This window comes from Danio rerio, chromosome 6 (assembly GCF_049306965.1).
Source record: "Danio rerio strain Tuebingen ecotype United States chromosome 6, GRCz12tu, whole genome shotgun sequence".
Classification (NCBI taxonomy): Eukaryota; Metazoa; Chordata; class Actinopteri; order Cypriniformes; family Danionidae; genus Danio; species Danio rerio.
In genome coordinates, this window is record NC_133181.1 from 33,945,318 (window position 1) to 33,964,129 (window position 18,812).

The window sequence follows — 18,812 nt, forward strand, 5'->3', positions numbered from 1 at the left end:
ATTATATATATTGTTTATATAATGCTTCAGCGTATTACAACAGCTCGTCACCCATTGATAAGCACAGTTATTTGGCAAAAATAACGTTAAAGTGAGCGGCGTTCATCTGACAGGTCCATTTATGATAGCACCCTCCCAATATTGGATTAGACGACATGACCAAGAATCCAGCCTGAAATATACAGTCTCATGAAACTCCAAGTGATTTTACAAGAGAGAAGTTAAAGGTCTTTGGATGCCAACAATTTTGCTTTGTGTGGTCATGTGCAGGAATTAATGTTCTATGATTACCAGATTCAACACTAGTGCTAAAAACCTAGATTCTGCCTAGCCAAAGACAAGGAAAGAAGAGCTATACAAGGCCTGGGTAACCAACAAGCAAAACAACTGCATTCTGACAGGGAACTGCACCTGTACCGCAGGGTACATGATCTTACATATTTACATTACATTCAGTGTCCGCAGTTTAATTACCCATATTTAAATGTGTTTGCTGAAATCTTTGCTGCAAACGATAGTGTATGATTCAGCATAGCGTGAACTTAGGCTACCTAATATAAAGTGAGAACTGCAGAGTTCAGCATTTTTAATTAAGCATGCAAATCCTCACTCACTCTTCGAATGGCTGTTAGCCAAAGATGTCTGCGGTTGGCATTAAAAGCAGTGTGGTGTATGGTAAAAGTTAAGTTTTCTATTTTTGGTTTTGGTATCCTACCGCACAACACGACATGTTTGCTATAGATCAGTCTTTTTTGGCAACCAGTATGCACAGTTGACCCAAAGACTGTAGGGTTGAACCCGTGTAAAGTCGTTTGGTAGTTCCCATATATTAACAACGGCGTGCTTGATCCATGCGATTGGTTCGGGCAACGTCTGATTAAGCTCGTCCAAATGTGTGATGTCACATAATTTGCAAAAAATGCGGGAAGGGGATGTCAAGCTCTCCACATGTAGCGAAACCATAGAGCAAAACAAACGCAAAATGGGAAAATGTAAGTTTGCGTACTCCTGGTTGGAGAAAGATGAGTTTAAACAGTGGATGAAGCCTGTTGCTGAAAATATTAAGTATTAGTTGAAGTATTAACAACTGTTTATTAAGGTAAAGGTTTGATAATGAAGTGACTGTCACGATGAGCTCTTAAAATACTCTGAGAAAGTTATTAAAAAGTCGTAAAAAGTTATTGAAATGACCTTTCGGGTTCCTGCAAATGAACAGTAAGATGGAAGAAAGATAACAGACGTGATTTTCCTGTCCTTTAATATGGAATGCAAAACAATTCCGTCTGCTCAAAATTAAACCCAAACTTATTTTCATCAAAAAGAAAGACAACAGAATCGTACCCAACAGGGTAAAATGTACATAAATACACATAAAATAAATACAATGATCATTTTTTTGTTGTTAAATACTCAAAAGCGTTGAAACATCTACTAAAAAAAAAAAAATACAAACATTTTTTTCTTGTATTGCAGGAGTATACGCATGCTTAAATTCCACTGTTTCTAAAAATAGCTTATTCACAGTAAAGCAATATCAATAGAGTTTGGATTATAAAATATTGCAAAATCTTAATTCAAGGTGGAAAAAAAGAAACTACAATCTTGTAAACTTAAAAAAACAACAACAAACAAACAGGCTGCGATATGTGTACAAAGCACAACTGTGTGGATAACCCTGCGTGTTTGAACAGGCGACTGTATCTTCTACATCATTAAGAGACACTTCAGTATTGCAAAGCTTTGAGATACAAGCGCACACACACATACACGTTCATGACATTCAGTGGGGGTAAAAGTGACCTCGCGATGACTGAAGATACATTACAGTCTTGACTTCAAATACAAGGGAAACACCAGTGTTGTTGATCGTCAACAAAGAAAAATTCCAGGTTCATAACCACAAATAGGCACAGTTTCCCATCATTCGCCATTCTGTAGTAACACATTTGAAAGTGTCATTATGTAGTTTTACAAGAAAAATAACACAATCATCTATCCTCTCTGTTCAAGGTAAAAAGAGTCAAAAGTTGCCTCGATTTGGAGCAGTTGAGGAACAGGAGAGAGAGGAGACTCATGGGAAGGTGAACAGAAGTACAAGTGCTTTATATAATCCCTGTAGAAAGTCATCTTAGAGCGGATCATTTAGAAACAACCAGTGCAGGTCAAACTGAACTCGAGCACAAAAACAGAAGTATATATGTATATTTAAAGTAAAAATGCTCACATTTAACGTTTCAGTGTTCCCTCGAAAAAAAAAAAGGCCTCTGTGTTTATAAATGGTGGTTTTGTGCTGAAAGTGGGACGCGGCGCCTCAGGTACTGAAGTAAATTTGGGATTGTCTTTATACTTGTCAGAACACAAATAGCAGGCAATAAGAGAGGCTCCTCCTCAAATGTATTGTCAGTCTGTTGTGGAGGTGAGAGAATGGCTTTCAGAGAGAGAATAACCAAGAGACAATCACTTCAAAAGCGTCGAAAAAAGAGAAGGCACACAGCCTTAATCATAAACGGATGAACATGCCAGGCAAACGCCTAGCAAAGCCAAACGACAGCTCCTTATAAGACAATCTGCTGGCAGACTGCACAGCGCACTGCAAAAAATCCAGTTCTTCATCACTATATTATCTGCCACTAGTAGTATTTAAACGCGCTTTAAACTTAGAAGCTCGATGCAGTGAAAAAGGATGGTTTTTATAACCAATTCTCTTGTTACACAAAATAAAGAATGTGCTTTGTGTGAACGATACAAAGCTGAAAAATCTTTAATTGCAGTAAAATGGATGATGTGATAAACCAATAAAATGTCAACTACCAATTAATTCAGATGAATTTTTAACTAAAATAAAAACAAAAGGGAAATGTTCATTAAAAATGATGAATGCATTCTGATATCTGAACAAAAAACAAATAAAAGCTTACTTTCAAATCTAGCTGCAAGCAGCAATTATTGAGACCAAGCACAACAGGAACTAAATGAGCAAAGCATAGCAATGAGGATCAGACTAACTGAAACATTGTGTAACTAAAGACAGTTGAGGAGGATTTTACTCAATAGCTGAAAAACAAATTATTAGTAACGATTCATCACCTTTGACCAATCAGCTCGGACACATTCATTTGCTTATTCTCGTTCTTTATTTGTAGATGACGTACAGTATTCAAAATTATAGCTGGCAGCTAGCTCTCTGCAACAATCAAATGGTCGCCCACTGAAGCTAAGCAGGACTGTGCCCGGGCAGTACCTGGATGGGAGACCCAGGTTGGTTGCTGCCGGAAGTGGTAATATTGAGACCAGCAGAGGGCGCTTAACCTGAGGTTTGTGGTGGTCCTAACGCCCCAGTATGTTGATGGGGACTCTATACTGCTCAGTGAGCGCCGTCTTTCGAATGACACATTAAACCGAGGTTCTGACCCTCGTGGTCATTAAAAATCACAGGATGTTTCTTGAAAATGAGTAGGGGTTTAGTTTAAACCCGGCATCCTGTGCAAATTTTCCCACTGGCCTCCCAACTATTGCCATTTCATAATTGGCTTCCTCACTGTCTCCTCTCCACCAATCAGCTGGTGTGTGGTGTGCCGTCGCCGGGCGCAATATGGCTGCTGTCGCGTGGATGCTGCACACTAGTGATAGATGAGGAGATCCCCCCCCCCCCCATTATTATTAATAATAAAAGCAGTACAACGTGACTAACCAGAATAATCCTTTTTTTTTTGTTTTTTTTAACCATATGACTCTACACAGATGTAAAGCAGTTATAAAAAATTGTGATCATACAACTAAAAATTAGTTTAGTGATTCACAGGATTTCTAAATCCTAGAAACACAAACGTTTGTACAAAATATTTTTCCGTCTGTACAGTCAACAGCAGACACTGCTATTTTTGTTTTGAATACACCCCTTTTAACTCATTGTCTAATTGCACAGACTTAAGAGCATGCAAATGATCAATGCTGGGTCTTGTTTGTTTTCGGAGAATCTACCCCCCTACTGATAACTAGTTTGCCATGTATTAATAAAAATATACTGGTTAGTCACGTTGTACTGCTATTATTTTGAACAATACTGTATGACAATTTAGATAAAAAATCAAACAATCTGTCTAAAATGAGTTTGAAAAATCAACTTGAACATTTTAAAAAATAGTTTCTAGCCCTTTTTGGTTTAAAAGTTATTTGGAAACGTGGTGAACTGCTCCTTTAAGACTACATTTATCCCACTGGAACATTTCTGACACTTGCCTTCAGACAAATAAAGTGGAAAGATTAAACAAATCTGCCACGCAGCAATATAAAAGCGCTCATATTCAAGATACATCAGTATTTGTATCAATAATAAAGCACATCTTGGCAGCAACTGATATAGATTAAAAAACTGGATTTTTTGCAGAGTAAAAATCACAAAAATGCAGATTCTCCAATTAAAGATGTAAAAAAAAAAAATTAAACCACAAAACAGCAGAGCACTAATATCCATATAAAGGCATTATGTTTGATTATTACCATGTGGGTGTGTGCATCAGGGCTTTATCCTATACATAACCACTTCAACCCCTGACGACCATCCAGCAAATGATTATTACTACTATAGTAATGTATTATTATTACTCTTACTGTTGTTAGCAACAAACCACTGGCAGCGTTGTAGCTGAAAGTTTTGGGGAAAGTCACCCCACCGACACCTGGGAGGGGAAAAAAAGTCACCTTGAAGTGCGCGGTGATGTTAGATTCTCCAGAGAAGGTAGAGGTTATTGCCGTAGCCATGTCTTCTCCGAACGCCGAGTTTTAAGGCTCCTGCAGTATTCAGAATGGCTGATCTTTCCTACAGATACAGCAGTATGTACAGAGACGAGTATGTGCGATCAGGAATCCATAGTCCAGATAAATAATCACACGGTAAAGCAAGACGCAATATTCTGAATAGTCTCATAATGTCTGTACAGCGTAAAAAATACACTCATATACCAGAATATACAATGTACATTGGCTAAGCCCTACTCTTCGTCAGAGAAAATTATTATTAGTAGTATTATTATTCTCTCTCTCTTTTTTTTTTTTTTGTAAATGGTTATTTCTCTGAGTGTAGCTCTATCTTTATCAGCCCTTAACCGTTTGTACAGTAACACACGAACACAGACCCCCCCGCCCCTCTAGAGTGGAATGGTTCATATAAAGGCAAAACAGAAACTATCAATTATCGCGTCATTTGGGACAGAAGCTAGAGAGTTCCTGCCTGGTGTGGGACAGAAACAACAACAGATCCACATACGCTTCAAGACGGAGAATAACCCTCCATATACGCACAATGCAATGTACAATCTTTTCATAAATATCAGTTATAGACTACAAGTTAAGGCCTGGACACGACAACAATGGCGACGTACAGCGAGCGAGTTTTCACTTAGATTCTCTTCTTCTTGAAGTAGTCGGCGTACTGGCCTCCGAGACCCTGCGAGTGTTGGCCTACGTACGGCCCCTCGGATGTCACTTCCTGCGTGGGCAGTGTGGGGTATTCTCGCTTCTGCCCTCTAGCCTGACTCTAGGGAGAGAAGAAAAGCCTGTGATTATAGTGATTAGCATGATTTCACCTGTTTGATGATGATGATGATGGTGACTCATTGTTCAGCCTATAGCTGGCTTTGAGTGGCATACAGTAAATGACTGATGGGTTTTTTGTGTTTTGTACAGTAAATGAGTGACGGCGTCTCTCTCTCGGCCCACACATGCGTCTGAAGAGTTTTTCTCTGACTCTTGCACTGTGATAAAGAGCTCTTTGTGGAATGAGTGAAGAGCAGTTGGAGGTGTTTATCTCTCTGTGTGTCAGTCTTCAACTTCCAACTGAAGAATAAAGCTGCTGACAGACGCCTGCCTGCTGCTTTTCCTCATTACCAACATGTAGAACAGAAGAACAAACGCTCAGCGTATGGCTTCAGCTGACCCATCAATCCATCCGTTTATTCCTCTATCCATCCGTCTGTTCATCAATCAGCCCAATAATATTTTGTCCATCCATCCATCATTTTTTACATGCATTTATTTATCTGTCCATCTATTTCACCGTTTGCCATCCATCTGTATGTCTTTCCATTTATTTATTCGCCCATCCATCTATCTCGTTCATGCATCTTACTCATTAATCCATTCGTCCATCTATCCATTCATAAATTATATCAGAACTATTATATTTTGATGTGTTTTTTAAAAACATTTCTATTATAATATTACAGTTGCACTATTTTTGACAAATATTATGCTTGAAATATTTCTGTTATTTCTGTTTGCTATTAGCAGTAGTATTGCTGACTATTGGCACTTGGTCTGTAATCTATGGAAGCCTAATTCAATTTATTAGCTCGCTTCAGAAATTATTCAGTTTTTATTGGCTACAAAACCAACTACTTTTGTCTAATGACCTCCCTGATTAGTCTAACTTGCCTAGTTAACCTAATTAAAGCTGCGGTCACATTAGAGTTTGAGCATGCGAAATACTGTCGTGCGTCGATGTGAAAAGGGGCGGGATTAAACAAGATTATTAGACATTAAAAAAGTGAGCGATCGCTTCATAATTTAAACTTCTGTCCAGAGATGTCATGTTTCGATCTTCGATTGGTCTCACACAGGCAACAAGTGATGCGATTTTGCAGGTCAGAGTTAACCAAGCTTGAACTTTCACCGCAGCTACCTGCGAAACTTGATGCATGACCCTGCGTTTCCGGTCTGACGCATTCGCGTGCGTCTGAATGGAAGTCTATGGGGAGAAAAGTCAAGTGTGACCGCAGCTTAAGTCTTTAAAATGGCACTTTAAGCTGTATCTTGTCAAATATTATCTACTGTCATCAAGACAAATGAAATGAGTTAATAGAAATTAGTTTAAAAAAGTGTTGAGGAAAAATATTTGGGACATTAAGGCTAATAAATTCTTCAACTGCAAGTAAAAAGTCATTTGTGACAGGTTAAAATAGGACATAAAATACAAACAGTTAATATTTGAGTTAAAATTTAGTGCTGTGCAAGAATAAATATAGATAAAAAAATAAAAGTTTGTTTTGACATAAGAGATGTGTGTGTACTGTGTACATTTATTATGTGTATATAAATACACGCATGCATATGTTTAAGAAAATGTTCATTTGTATTTAGATATAAAATATATATGCAAATTATACACATTATATATATATATATATATATATATATATATATATATATATATATATATATATATATATATATATATATATATATAAGGTCTAGACTTGTATTTTAGAGTGCTTTATAATACTCAAAAATGTCTCTGTCAGTGTTTTCAAACTATTATATTTGATTAACCAAAGTCACACAAGTGGCAATTTCACATTCGTCACATCCATAAAAACACTTTTTTCTCATAAATGCAAAAATGTGAAATCAAATAAAATCAATCATGTTTGTTCTAAAGTGATCCAACTCTTACCCTTTTGATTAGCATTGTTTCTTTTGGGTTGCGCAGTTTAATTCACAGAATTTCTACAAAGTATATTGTATACTGTAAACTTGCAGACTTTTTTGTCACATCCATAACACATGTTATATTTTCCTCATTTAAAATATAAAAAATGTATACAGATTGATATTTTTCAGACTCCATAACTCTGTTCAGTTGTTTTGAAAAATATAAAAAGTTGTTTCAATATAATGTTTACATATACTTCCTCTGTCAATTTATGTTTTGAGATTTTACTGCAAATTCACATGCATAACGCTGCAATTGTTTCTATCTGGTTCTGGAATCTGATTGGCTGATAGCTGTGCGATATTTTGCAATAACAGCACTCGTACAGCCTCTTCACCCCTGCGTATTACTCCACCCACATAAAGTGACAACAGATCAATAAACTTTGACAAATATTGCATCTGTTGGACAATATAATGTATTTTGAAGATTTTAGGCAAGAATGTAGTTGTTTAGATTGCAACTATGCAGTTTATTTATAAGAGTAGTGCCTATTTTAAATATTTATAATTTTGGAAACTCAGCACGTTGGCAGCCAACTTGTCATATTGAGCAGAGCAAAGAAGGTTGATGTTCCGCCACAAGAGGGCAACAGAGACAGCTATTGCAGATCAAATCATTATAACACAGGTAAGTGACATTCTAAGTCGATCTCTCTCTCTGTTGTAGTGCTGTATTTATACCATAGTAATGTGCTAGTGTTTACGCTGCTTTGGCTTTTTTTAAGGGGTAATTATTGTCATATCCAGATTGCAACAGAGAAAAACTGGGAAATGTCTCTAGACTGATGGCATTTCATGCCGTTCAGCCTTATAATCTTAAAATGTGAGCAAAATCATCTGTTTTGTCGTAATGTTAGACATTATGCAAGAGAATCATTCAAATACTAGCTCTAAAGTGACGTTTGTGGATTAGCAGCAGTTTCTGCTGTTCTGAAGTCAGCGAATGTCAAAAGAAAGTAGTTCCTAATGCAAAAGACATTTATAGTCTCTGTGTTTGATTTTCTTTTTTATATACACGGTTATGCTGTCGAACTGTTGTACAAATGTAATATCACACTAGCAGTGCGATAGGGCTTTATATCAACACTGGTGGGACACCAAGGCACTTGGAGGCCGTAATCTTTCAGTTGTCTGTTTAACAGGTCACATGTCTCACTTCTGTTTTCATTCCTATGCACACTTTCTACAGAAACGCATATAAACACTCACATAATAGTAGTTGTTCCAGTCGGTGGCTGCGGGTGCAGCAGGTGTGTGTGTGGCAGGGCTGGCTGCATGTGTGTGTGTTGGTGTGATGAAGCCGGGCATGATGGGAAGGGCACTGTAGGTGGGCAACAAGGTCTGAGCGCTGCCATTTAGAGAGGTTTGCAGAGGAGCACTCAAGGGGGTCTTCACCACCTCCACCTCCTATAGAGACACATCATCAAACATTCATGCATTTATACTGTATCTATGCATAACACCCACACACACACACACACACAAACTCATAGACTATTCAGATTACAGATCACACACACTCTGGGCCAGCTGCTGTGCTGAGGAGTGATGGAGTGTTTTCAGCAGGATCTCATGTCCTGAGAGTGTCATGAGACTAAGTGAGGAATGTGTGTCTGACCTGTAACACCACCTGCCACCACATTTACATAAGCTCATACACCCTGCAAATAACACACACACACACACACACACACACACACACACAAGCTTACTTCTACAGCAACACACATGTTTGTATATAGGCCAGACATACAGTAAACCAGCTCATATGTATAGTTATATAATTTTACCAGTAATACAAATATGTAAATTGAAGTGTTTCATTTCCATACTTCCATACTAGGCCAACAGTCCAAAGATCTCATTTGTGACACTGGAACAATAGAGCAGCGTGAGTGCTGCTGCCAATAAAGCAAAGCTGTTCTGAAATTGATATTCCTTTTACCATTCAACTTTTCATCCATATTATAATGGTGATATCATTAAAAAGTTTGAACTTTTAAAGATTTCTTGATGTTTCTGAAATTAATGTTATATTTACCAGCACTGAACATATTACAAGTACAATATTGTAAAGGAATACATACTTAATAATAGGCCACATTAGATTGACAGTAAATACATTACAATGACTACTTTTACATGGACATCAGTAATCAAATTATTTCTCTTAATCTGAATAAGGTATTAATATGCTGAAGGTGTTTACTTGAGCTGCTTTTCAAATGTTCCTTTCATGATCCTGTTTCACATGTTATAGCACAGAAATCAGTTAGTGTCATTGCATCTTGCTGTCCACATTTCCTGTTTCATGTAATTTTGGGTGTTTCATTTTTAAGTTGTCGACTTTAACTGCAGTTTGACACTTTCACTTACATTTAGGAACATTTCATGCATGCCCCCTGTTACAAACAAGATATTGGATGCGAGTATGAACTGCTGGAAGAGTGTTGTTTTAATGGAATTTCATACAGCATGCCGTATGGGACAAAAACCCTCTGCATTTCGTGATGCCGGTGTCTGTGGTCCTTCACTGACTTGATGGGTGCAGAGAATAGTGTCAAACAGCTGTGTGTGTGTGTGTGTGTGTGTGTGTGTATATAGACCAGGGGTGGCCAACCCAGTTCCTGGAGAGCCACCTTCCTGCAGATTTTAGTTGCTACCCACATCAAACACACCTGAACCAATTAATTAGGACCTGAACACCATGTAATAATTACAGGCAGGTGTGTTTGATATGGGTTGCAACTGAAATCTGCAGGAAGGTGGCTCTCCAGGAACAGGGTTGGCCACCCCTGGTATAGACTATCCTCTCAAAAATGCAGCAAAAATCCTACACGATGATAGTAGTTTGAGTAAAGTGTTTACATGTCTGTACTGCACATCAATAATGCCACTAAAATAGGATTACTCCACATTCATTTGATTTCTGTTTAGTTTAATAATGACTTTAGTCGCATTGAGGTAATCAAAAATTGCTGTTTACATGATAGACTCTTAATCAGATTATTGTCTTAATCGCATTAAAATCAGAGTATTGGTGTCTATTTAAACGTACTGTTCCAAAGGATTTCTCTTAAAACTTGTTCCCGTTTTGGACTTCATGCTCAGAATGCTGAAAAAATAATAAAATATTCAAAACTTAATTTCTGATGGATCATGTGACACAGAAGACTAGAGTAATGCTGGAATATTTGGCTTTGCATAAAATAAGATACATTTTTAATTGTATTTCAAAAGGAATCCATAATACAATTATTTAATCCAAATATTTGTCTCTTAGTTAACAGCAGATAAAAATTCTAAACAAAAACCCTTTTTATTTATTTAAGCTTTTTTTTTTATTATTATTATTCATTGACAATTTAGTTTGTTTTCGGTGTTGTTTCTTTTATTTGACATGTATTGTCTGCTTTAACCCTTTAACTACCCTACCAAGAAAAAAAATTGAATTGCATTTCTTAACTCCTGATGTTGCTAGTTAACACACTCAATGCATTTTTTTTTCAACACATCCCATAATTTCTAAAATATCAACCTCTATCACATGAAAGATATGTCGATTTACGGTAAAAGTACCAGAATTAACACATATACTATAAAAATCTGAAAAGAAGAGTTTGAAGACCAATTCATTTAAAAACATAATCAAAATGTTTTATTTTGATTATGTTTTTAAATAAATTGGTCTTACACCTCTTCTTTGAACACTAAATCTTCATTTTTTTTTTATTATGCCTTAAAATATTTCAGATTCTCATTTAACATTTTAACATGTTCTTGTTTTATTTCACAATAAAACCAAAATCAAGTGTAGTAGTGCAACAGGATTATGTTTGGTTTTAGTTTTGTGAACCAACAATGCTGTCTGTGTAAACCATTATTTAAAACTTAAATCACTTCGTTAATGAAATTAACATAATATAACATAATATAAAAATATATATAATAAAATCAAAATATAGTCAATCGATTGGTAGAGTGGGCAGTTAAAGAGTTAATATGCATATTAAAATGCAGAAATGTACATATATCAGTATACAACTTTGTGTTGCTGAATGCATACAGTTTACAAACTCTATATACCTCCAGAGAAGTCAAATGTTTCTCTATTTTGGTCTGTGGTGTCAGAACCACAGTGTGCATACAGTGATCCCTCACATGCCAAGAAACACTTAGACACAGTGGACGTTCAGGATTTGGACTTCTCTGACATCTGTCAGAAGATTGACGACTGGAGTATTTCTGACCTGTATGTGTGTGTGATGTCTGCTCTGCATGTTTGGTTCTGTACATAGTGTATGTTTATCTCTGCACAGTAAACTCCCCTATCAGTGTGTAGAGATTCTAAGATGAACAGAGTTGGTTCATGTAGACTGTAAAGTGAGCATGATTAAGCATGACGTGTCGCAGTGTGTGTGTACATTACCTTGCTGACATCTCGGTGCTGGTAGACTTGAGCAGCTGTCTGGTTCATCTGCGTCTGAGAATAGTACTGACTGACAGCGTGCATGTAGGAGCTGTAGTCTCCGTATGAGGAGGTGACCACCACCTGTGGAACATAAACACACACATTTCTTATCATGCTGGGGACTTTCCATTGACCTTCTTTTTAACTTGAGTTGGATGTTTTCCGTTTTTTGTAAGCAAAATTTTTAACCTGAACATTTTGTGCATACACTGAGTCAATGTTTGCTCAGCTTTCAGTATAAATGCATGCTTTTGGTTACTGGTCACATGACATGTAGGTAAACAAACTTTTTTTTCATGATTTATTTATTGACTTCTCAGCAACATCCTGCAGCTACATAGCAAATTTATTTGGAAAAAACCTGCCCTAACATATTTACATTTTCATTAAATAGACAGTTCATTCCAATAAATAAATAAATAAATAAATAAATAAATAAATGAACAAAAAATCAGTCTTTATCTACTCACCAAGGTGGTGCTGATCTGACTTTTTCAGACTACACAATAAAATTTCCATTTAAACTAAATGGCAACATCTCAATCTCCCTCATGAAGCTAATATGGAAGTAACTGAGACTTCAATTCATCAAAGTTCCACTAGTCTACTAGCTCCACAATAGAGCAGATTTCTATTGACCCCAATTAATTATTTGCCCCCGTTTTTTCTTCTTCTAATAATTCAATTCTAACTTCAACTATATATATATATATATATATATATATATATATATATATATATATATATATATATATATATATATATATATATATATATATATATATATATATATATCTATATATATATATATATATATCTATATATATATATATATATATATATATATATATATATATCTATATATATATATATATATATATATATATATTTATATATATATAGATAGATAGATAGATAGATAGATAGTCAGAATTATTTGCCCTCCTCAATTATTAGCCCCCCTGTTTATTTTTCCCCCAATTTCTGTTTAATGGAGAGCAGATTTTTTTCGACACATTTTTAAACATAATAGTTTTAATAACTCATGTCTAATAACTGATGTATTTTATCTTTGCCATGATGACAGTAAATAATATTTTACTAGATGTTTTTCAAGACACTTCTATACAGCTTAAAGTGACATTTAAATGCTTAACTAGGTTAATTGGGTTAACTAGGCAGATTAGGGTAATTAGGCAAGTTATTGTATAACGATGGTTGTTTTCTATAGACTTTCGGAAAAAAATCTAGCTTAAAGGGGCTAATAATATTGTCCTTAAAATGGCTTTTACAAAATTAAAATCTGCTTTTATCCAAGCCGAAATAAAACAAATAAGACTTTCTCCAGAAGAAAAAATATTATCAGACATACTGTGAAAATGTTCTTGTTCTGTTAAACATCATTTGGGAAATATTTAAAAAAAGAAAAAAAACTATTTAAAGGAGGGCTAATAATTCTGACTTCAACTGTATGCATATATGAACCATATTCATTCTTGAGGGGATTCACCCTTCCCCACTAATGTCAAGTGCAAACCCACGGCTTTGCTAAAAAGTCAACTGCTTTAGTATGAAAGTATAAATGTACTGCCAGTGTCACTCAATCTAGTAGCAAGCAACAGTTACTGTAAGTACAATATGAGTTATTATCTTAATATCAGATTATTGAGCTGAAGCTTGACTACAAAATGAAATCACAAATCAAATCGAATTTGCAATATGTCAAAAAAAAAAATCTCAATTAGATATTTTCCTCAAATCACACAGCCATAGTTATTACACTGTTTCCAGAGGATTTCAGGATTTTTTCGACTTATTTTGTTTTTGTGGAGAGATAAAACGTACAGTGTTTATGGGTATGCTTGTGTGTTTACCTGAGGTTGCTCTTTCGCGCAGTCAGTAACTGCTGTCGTATCTTGACTAGTGTTGCCGTAGGTCTGTGCTTGGTAGTGTTGGTACCACTGCTGCATGGCCTCCTGTCACACACACACACACACACCGATCAGAACCCATGGAACAGAATAAACACAGTCAGGCCGCTATAACAGAGATCTGTTTGATGATCAAACATGTCTAGGCTCTGACACAAGGCTCTGATGTACTGGTGTGCAAACTGCCATGACATCATTTCAAACAAAACCAGGCAAAAACAATCTAAGTGAACTTTGCAAAAGTTGGTCAACACCTTTGAAATGCCATTGGTTTGTGGGAATTGTGTAAATGTAATGTGTACTCTGGTATACCACGTCATATATTGATGTGGAAGTTTACTGCGGCTCATTTTTTTTTCTGTTCAGAACTTCCATATTGGAGCTGTGAGTGACTCTCTTTGCAACTTTCTGCATGACACACCATGCCAGCGTTCAGCTGTTGGTCAGTGTTTAGCTGTCACCAAGTATGGACACCTATACTCTGTATTTACATGGACACCTATACTCTGATTTTAATGTGATTAAGACAACACTCTGATTAAGAGTCTACCATGTAAACAGCAATTTTTGATGAAGTTAATCCGACTAAAGTCAATATCAAACTAAACAGAAATCTAATTAAGATGTGTGGAGTATTACTACTTTAGTGGCATACTTGAAGTGCAGTACAGGCATGTAATCTTCTTAATCAGACTATTACCGCTTTGTAGTGTTTTTTTCTACATTTTGCAACAGGACGCAAAACACGGTAGTTGCCAGGCCTTTAATGACAAACAAATGAATGAAATGGCTTGTTACTTCAGAATTTGTACTCGCCGTTGTCTATTTACACGCATAGTATGAGAAGTTAACTGCAGTTGAACACAAAATGTAACGCTCAAACATACATATGGTGTCCTTAAGAACACAAACTGTTGTTGCGTGAAATAACGGAGAAAACTATCGTCGAATGGTGATGTAATGACGGTAATCAAACTATGTACTGTATAATAACATGTGAAATGGGAACATGAAAGTAATTATTTTAAAAAGCAACTCATGTAAACACCTTAATCATATTATTATTCTTTATCTGATTAAGGTAAATAATTAGCTTACTGATGTCCATGTAAACATAGTCACCGAGTTTGTTTAGTTTTTCTGCAGTGCTTCACAGTGCTAGCTCAGTGTGGCAGACCTCTGATTGGCTGTTCAGCTTAGCAAACCAACATGCAAAAAGAAAAACTGAAGCGACCAAGCCAAAAGGGCACAAACAGAAGAGTATTCTCATTGTATCTAATGTCCAATTTCTTCTGGTTCCCGTTTTGTATTTTACAAAAACAGCAACTGCCATGTTCTGTTATTGAGAGTTACTTCCTCTCATGCAGATAAAGAACATAAAAGCTGGTTGGTGCAACTTCGTGACCCAGATGCAGGTGCAAAACTACAATCGGCTTTAGTCACTGCAGTTCTTTGATGTGGCTTTGGTCTGTCTGACCTTTACCTTCGCTGACAACAGATGGCAAAGCCAGTCTATTCACTGACTTTACTCTGTATATTGCACACAGAATGAACCCTGCTTTTTGGTTTCATTGGATTTTTAGGGGATCAGGGAGCAGATAAGTCCATAGGGCAAAAAACCTTTGTTAGGTACCAAGGCCCCTCATTTACCAAGAGTGCGTAGAAAAGGTTCAATATTTTGTCCTATGAATGAAATTCAGAATGTACCAAAGTACAAGAAAATCAATATTTATCAAACGTGCTAATGCAGTTCTTACTATATGCACACGAGTAAACAATCATTGTTGATAAAACACACATGCTTAGATTCCATGCTCATTCACAGTCACACTGTAAGCATTTGGAAACTCCTACAATTTAACCCTACAGTATACACTACCTGACAAAAGTCTTGTCGCCTATCTAAGTTTTAGGAATAACAAATAATAACTTGACTAGTTGACTTGACTTCTAGTTGATCATTTGGTATCAGAAGTAGCTTATATGAAAGGCAAAGGCCTTTAGATTACGCTAATTTGACCAAAATAAAATATGACCATGCCTTGATTCTTAATTATTTATTCGGGACAGTAAGGCCTGACTTTGCTTGGACAAAACTCTTGTCACTTAACAGAAATAATGTATAGTATAGAATATAAAGTCATGGTGCAGTGGATAAAGAATTTTTATTTTTAATTAATATTAATATTGTTTGACTCCCATGAGCTTGGAGGACTGCATCCATACATCTCTGCAATGACTCAAATAACTTATTAATCAAGTAATCTGGAATGGCAAATAAAGCCTTCTTGCAGGACTCTCAGAGTTCATCAAGGTTTTTTTGGATTCATCTTCAATGCCTACTCCATCTTAGCCAAGACATGCTCAATAATGTTCAGCTCTGGTGACTGTGCTGACCATTCCTGGAGCACCGTGACCTTCTTTGCTTTTAGGCACTTTGATATGGAGGCTGAAGTATGAGAAAGAGTGTTAACCTGCTGAAGAGTTTGCCCTCTCCTGTGGTTTATAATGTAATGGGCAGCACAAATGTCTTGATACCTTATGCTGTTCATGTTGCCATCCGCTCTGCAGATCTCTCGAATGTTCCCATACTGAATGTAACCCCAAACCAAGATTCTTCCTACACAACTAGACTGATTTCTGTGAGAATCTTGGGTCCATGTGGGCTCCAATATGTCTTCTGCGGCATTTCTGAAGATTGTGATGCAGTTCAACAGATGATCCATCGGAAAAAAATCAACCTTCTGCCACTTTTCCAAACGATCAACTAGAAATAAATGTATTATTTGTTGCTCTCACAACTGGGATCGACGACAATACTTGTCAAAAATAGTCAGGCAGTGTATGGTGACAACACTTCCCTTTAAAAACCAAAGAAAAGGAACTTCACAAACACATCATTGGAGGCACTGGTAATCCAGCCAACAAGTATTGTTTGGTTCACTCACTGAAGGAGAATTAACAAACAAAAGAAAAAATTCTGCATGGGAGAAGGTCACCAGTGCAGTTCATTCCATTGGGTCATTTTTCACAGCTTTTATAAAGACACCAATTATATAACTTGCAACAAAAAAAGTGTTTGATGATTACATTTTTTCTATGTACAAGCCCCAATGTCTAACCATTCTGCACACTCCACCACTGAAAATACAGTTTGATTGTTTCAATCCTAAAAACAATACCGATCTCGAAACCAGGCAACAATGAACAATAGAAACGTTTGTGGAAAATAGAAAGCTTCTGAGCAAGAAGATTTGGAGATTCGTGGGTTGGGTAGCCAACGTGCACCTGGAGGGAAAACATTCTTGTGTTCAGGATTACTTAAAAAATCATGTGAAGGGGCAGGATTAAAATGGTAGTCTGCAAGTCCCTGCTTTACATCTTGATCAAACCACTTATTCCTCTCCATCCTTGGCCAGAATAATCATCAAAGTGGACTAGAGTCGATCCTGAGAGTGAAAGGTCTGTCTACGTGGTATCTTGTTGCGTCCAGGTGCCCGTGAGGCACAGCTGCTTACTCTTCTCGTCTTGCTTTTTTCCCTCCATCCGTCTAACCTTGTGGCCTTATCCGTTTCGCCAGCTTTCTGTTCCACCATTCCTTTAATATATCTCTTCCTTCTCATCTTCTTCCCATCACTCCTTTCACCATTCCCTGCTCTCGTTCTCTCTGGACGCCTACAGCGCGAAAGCTCACTGTCTCATTTCACTAAAGCTGGTGGAGTGTGTGGGAGTGTGCGACCAGATGGGACAGACAACTCGCAGCCAATCTTCCTCTTCCCTCCTGTCTTCCCCCTCTGCATCTCTCGCTCCCCCCTTCTCTCCCTCCAACCCTCACCCACTCCTTTTCTCGTATTGTCATAGGAACGCCGGCAGTAATGAGAGGGAGACCCACATTTAAGCCATTTAATACTGCTAAATTTCCTTCCCCTCCGAACTCCCTGCCAGGGAATGAGTAGGGGATCACCCTAAAGACACTGGCAGGAATCTGAGAGACTGTAGGAGGACTGCAACTCCTTCTCCCTCCCTCTCATCCTCTCCTGGAGCACATTTCTCTCTCCTCTGAGTCTACTGAAATTCTTACGTTTCCATTTCATTTGACGCCTTTTTGACAGCATAGTGCAGAGTGGCAAGATATTACTGTGGAGAGAGGAGGGTGATGGGAATCGGCACATGGCACAGGCCAGAGTCTAACTTGTGACTCAAAAAGCATCCCTGTCAATGGTATTCTGACACAAAAACATAATATAAATAGATAAAATCACAAATGTATTATTATTTCAGTAGATGTTTTCACTTAAAAGGCAGTTAGCGCAACACTATTTTCATACCACTGCAACTCCAATTTTCATGAGCAGTAAAAGCTGCTCTAAAGTCCAGTGCAGAGCAATACACAAATATATGTATGTATGAAAAAAATAAAAGGATTAATATGTTACAAAAATTATTATTTTCTACATAAAAATAAAAACCACAGCCTCCATACCTTCATCTCGGGGGGGGCTTTTTTCAGTTTTTTCATGACGATTTGCATTTTTATTATAATGTTATTACAATTAGTAGAAATATTTATTATATGAATATTTATATATATATATTTTTTTAAATAAGTTTTGATTCGTCCACCTGTCAGGTTTTGGAGACATATGCATCACTATATGGGGCATAAGAATAGGATGTGTGTTTGGATATAACTCTGTTTTTTGACCACACTTGGTTATTGTTGTTCATTTATTTGTTTTCTGAAAATTAAAACTGAATTTAAAAATACTTTTGAAACAAACCTTTGTGCTTAAAAAATGAAATGAAACATGTAGGCTAATGGATGTCTTCAGTGAAGTGCGTATAACACGGTTTCCTTATCCACGAAAGTAAAGGAGTAAAGAGAAAGTAAAGTGGCCGAATGGAGGAGGCTCATTCTT

The 18,812-nt window shown here is 36.7% G+C and overlaps 1 protein-coding gene across 2 annotated transcripts in view; it reads right to left on the bottom strand.

The window, feature by feature from the left end:
- Positions 1-1,241: 1,241 nt before the first annotated feature.
- Positions 1,242-18,812, bottom strand: part of raver2 (ribonucleoprotein, PTB-binding 2) — a 145,759-nt gene continuing 128,188 nt past the window's right edge. Inside the window, exons 12-16 of one of the 2 annotated variants that reach the window (XR_012408018.1) lie at positions 13,837-13,938; positions 11,921-12,043; positions 8,701-8,898; positions 4,400-5,536; positions 1,242-2,607 (exon numbers count right to left, since the gene is read on the bottom strand). Coding sequence is in view for 1 of the 2 variants with exons in the window: in XM_001338047.9 (XP_001338083.5) it covers positions 5,399-5,536; positions 8,701-8,898; positions 11,921-12,043; positions 13,837-13,938 (561 nt within the window). In the remaining variant the exon portion in view is untranslated. Of the gene's footprint in view, positions 5,537-8,700; positions 8,899-11,920; positions 12,044-13,836; positions 13,939-18,812 lie in introns of both variants that reach the window. The other variant, XM_001338047.9, reaches the window with a different exon arrangement.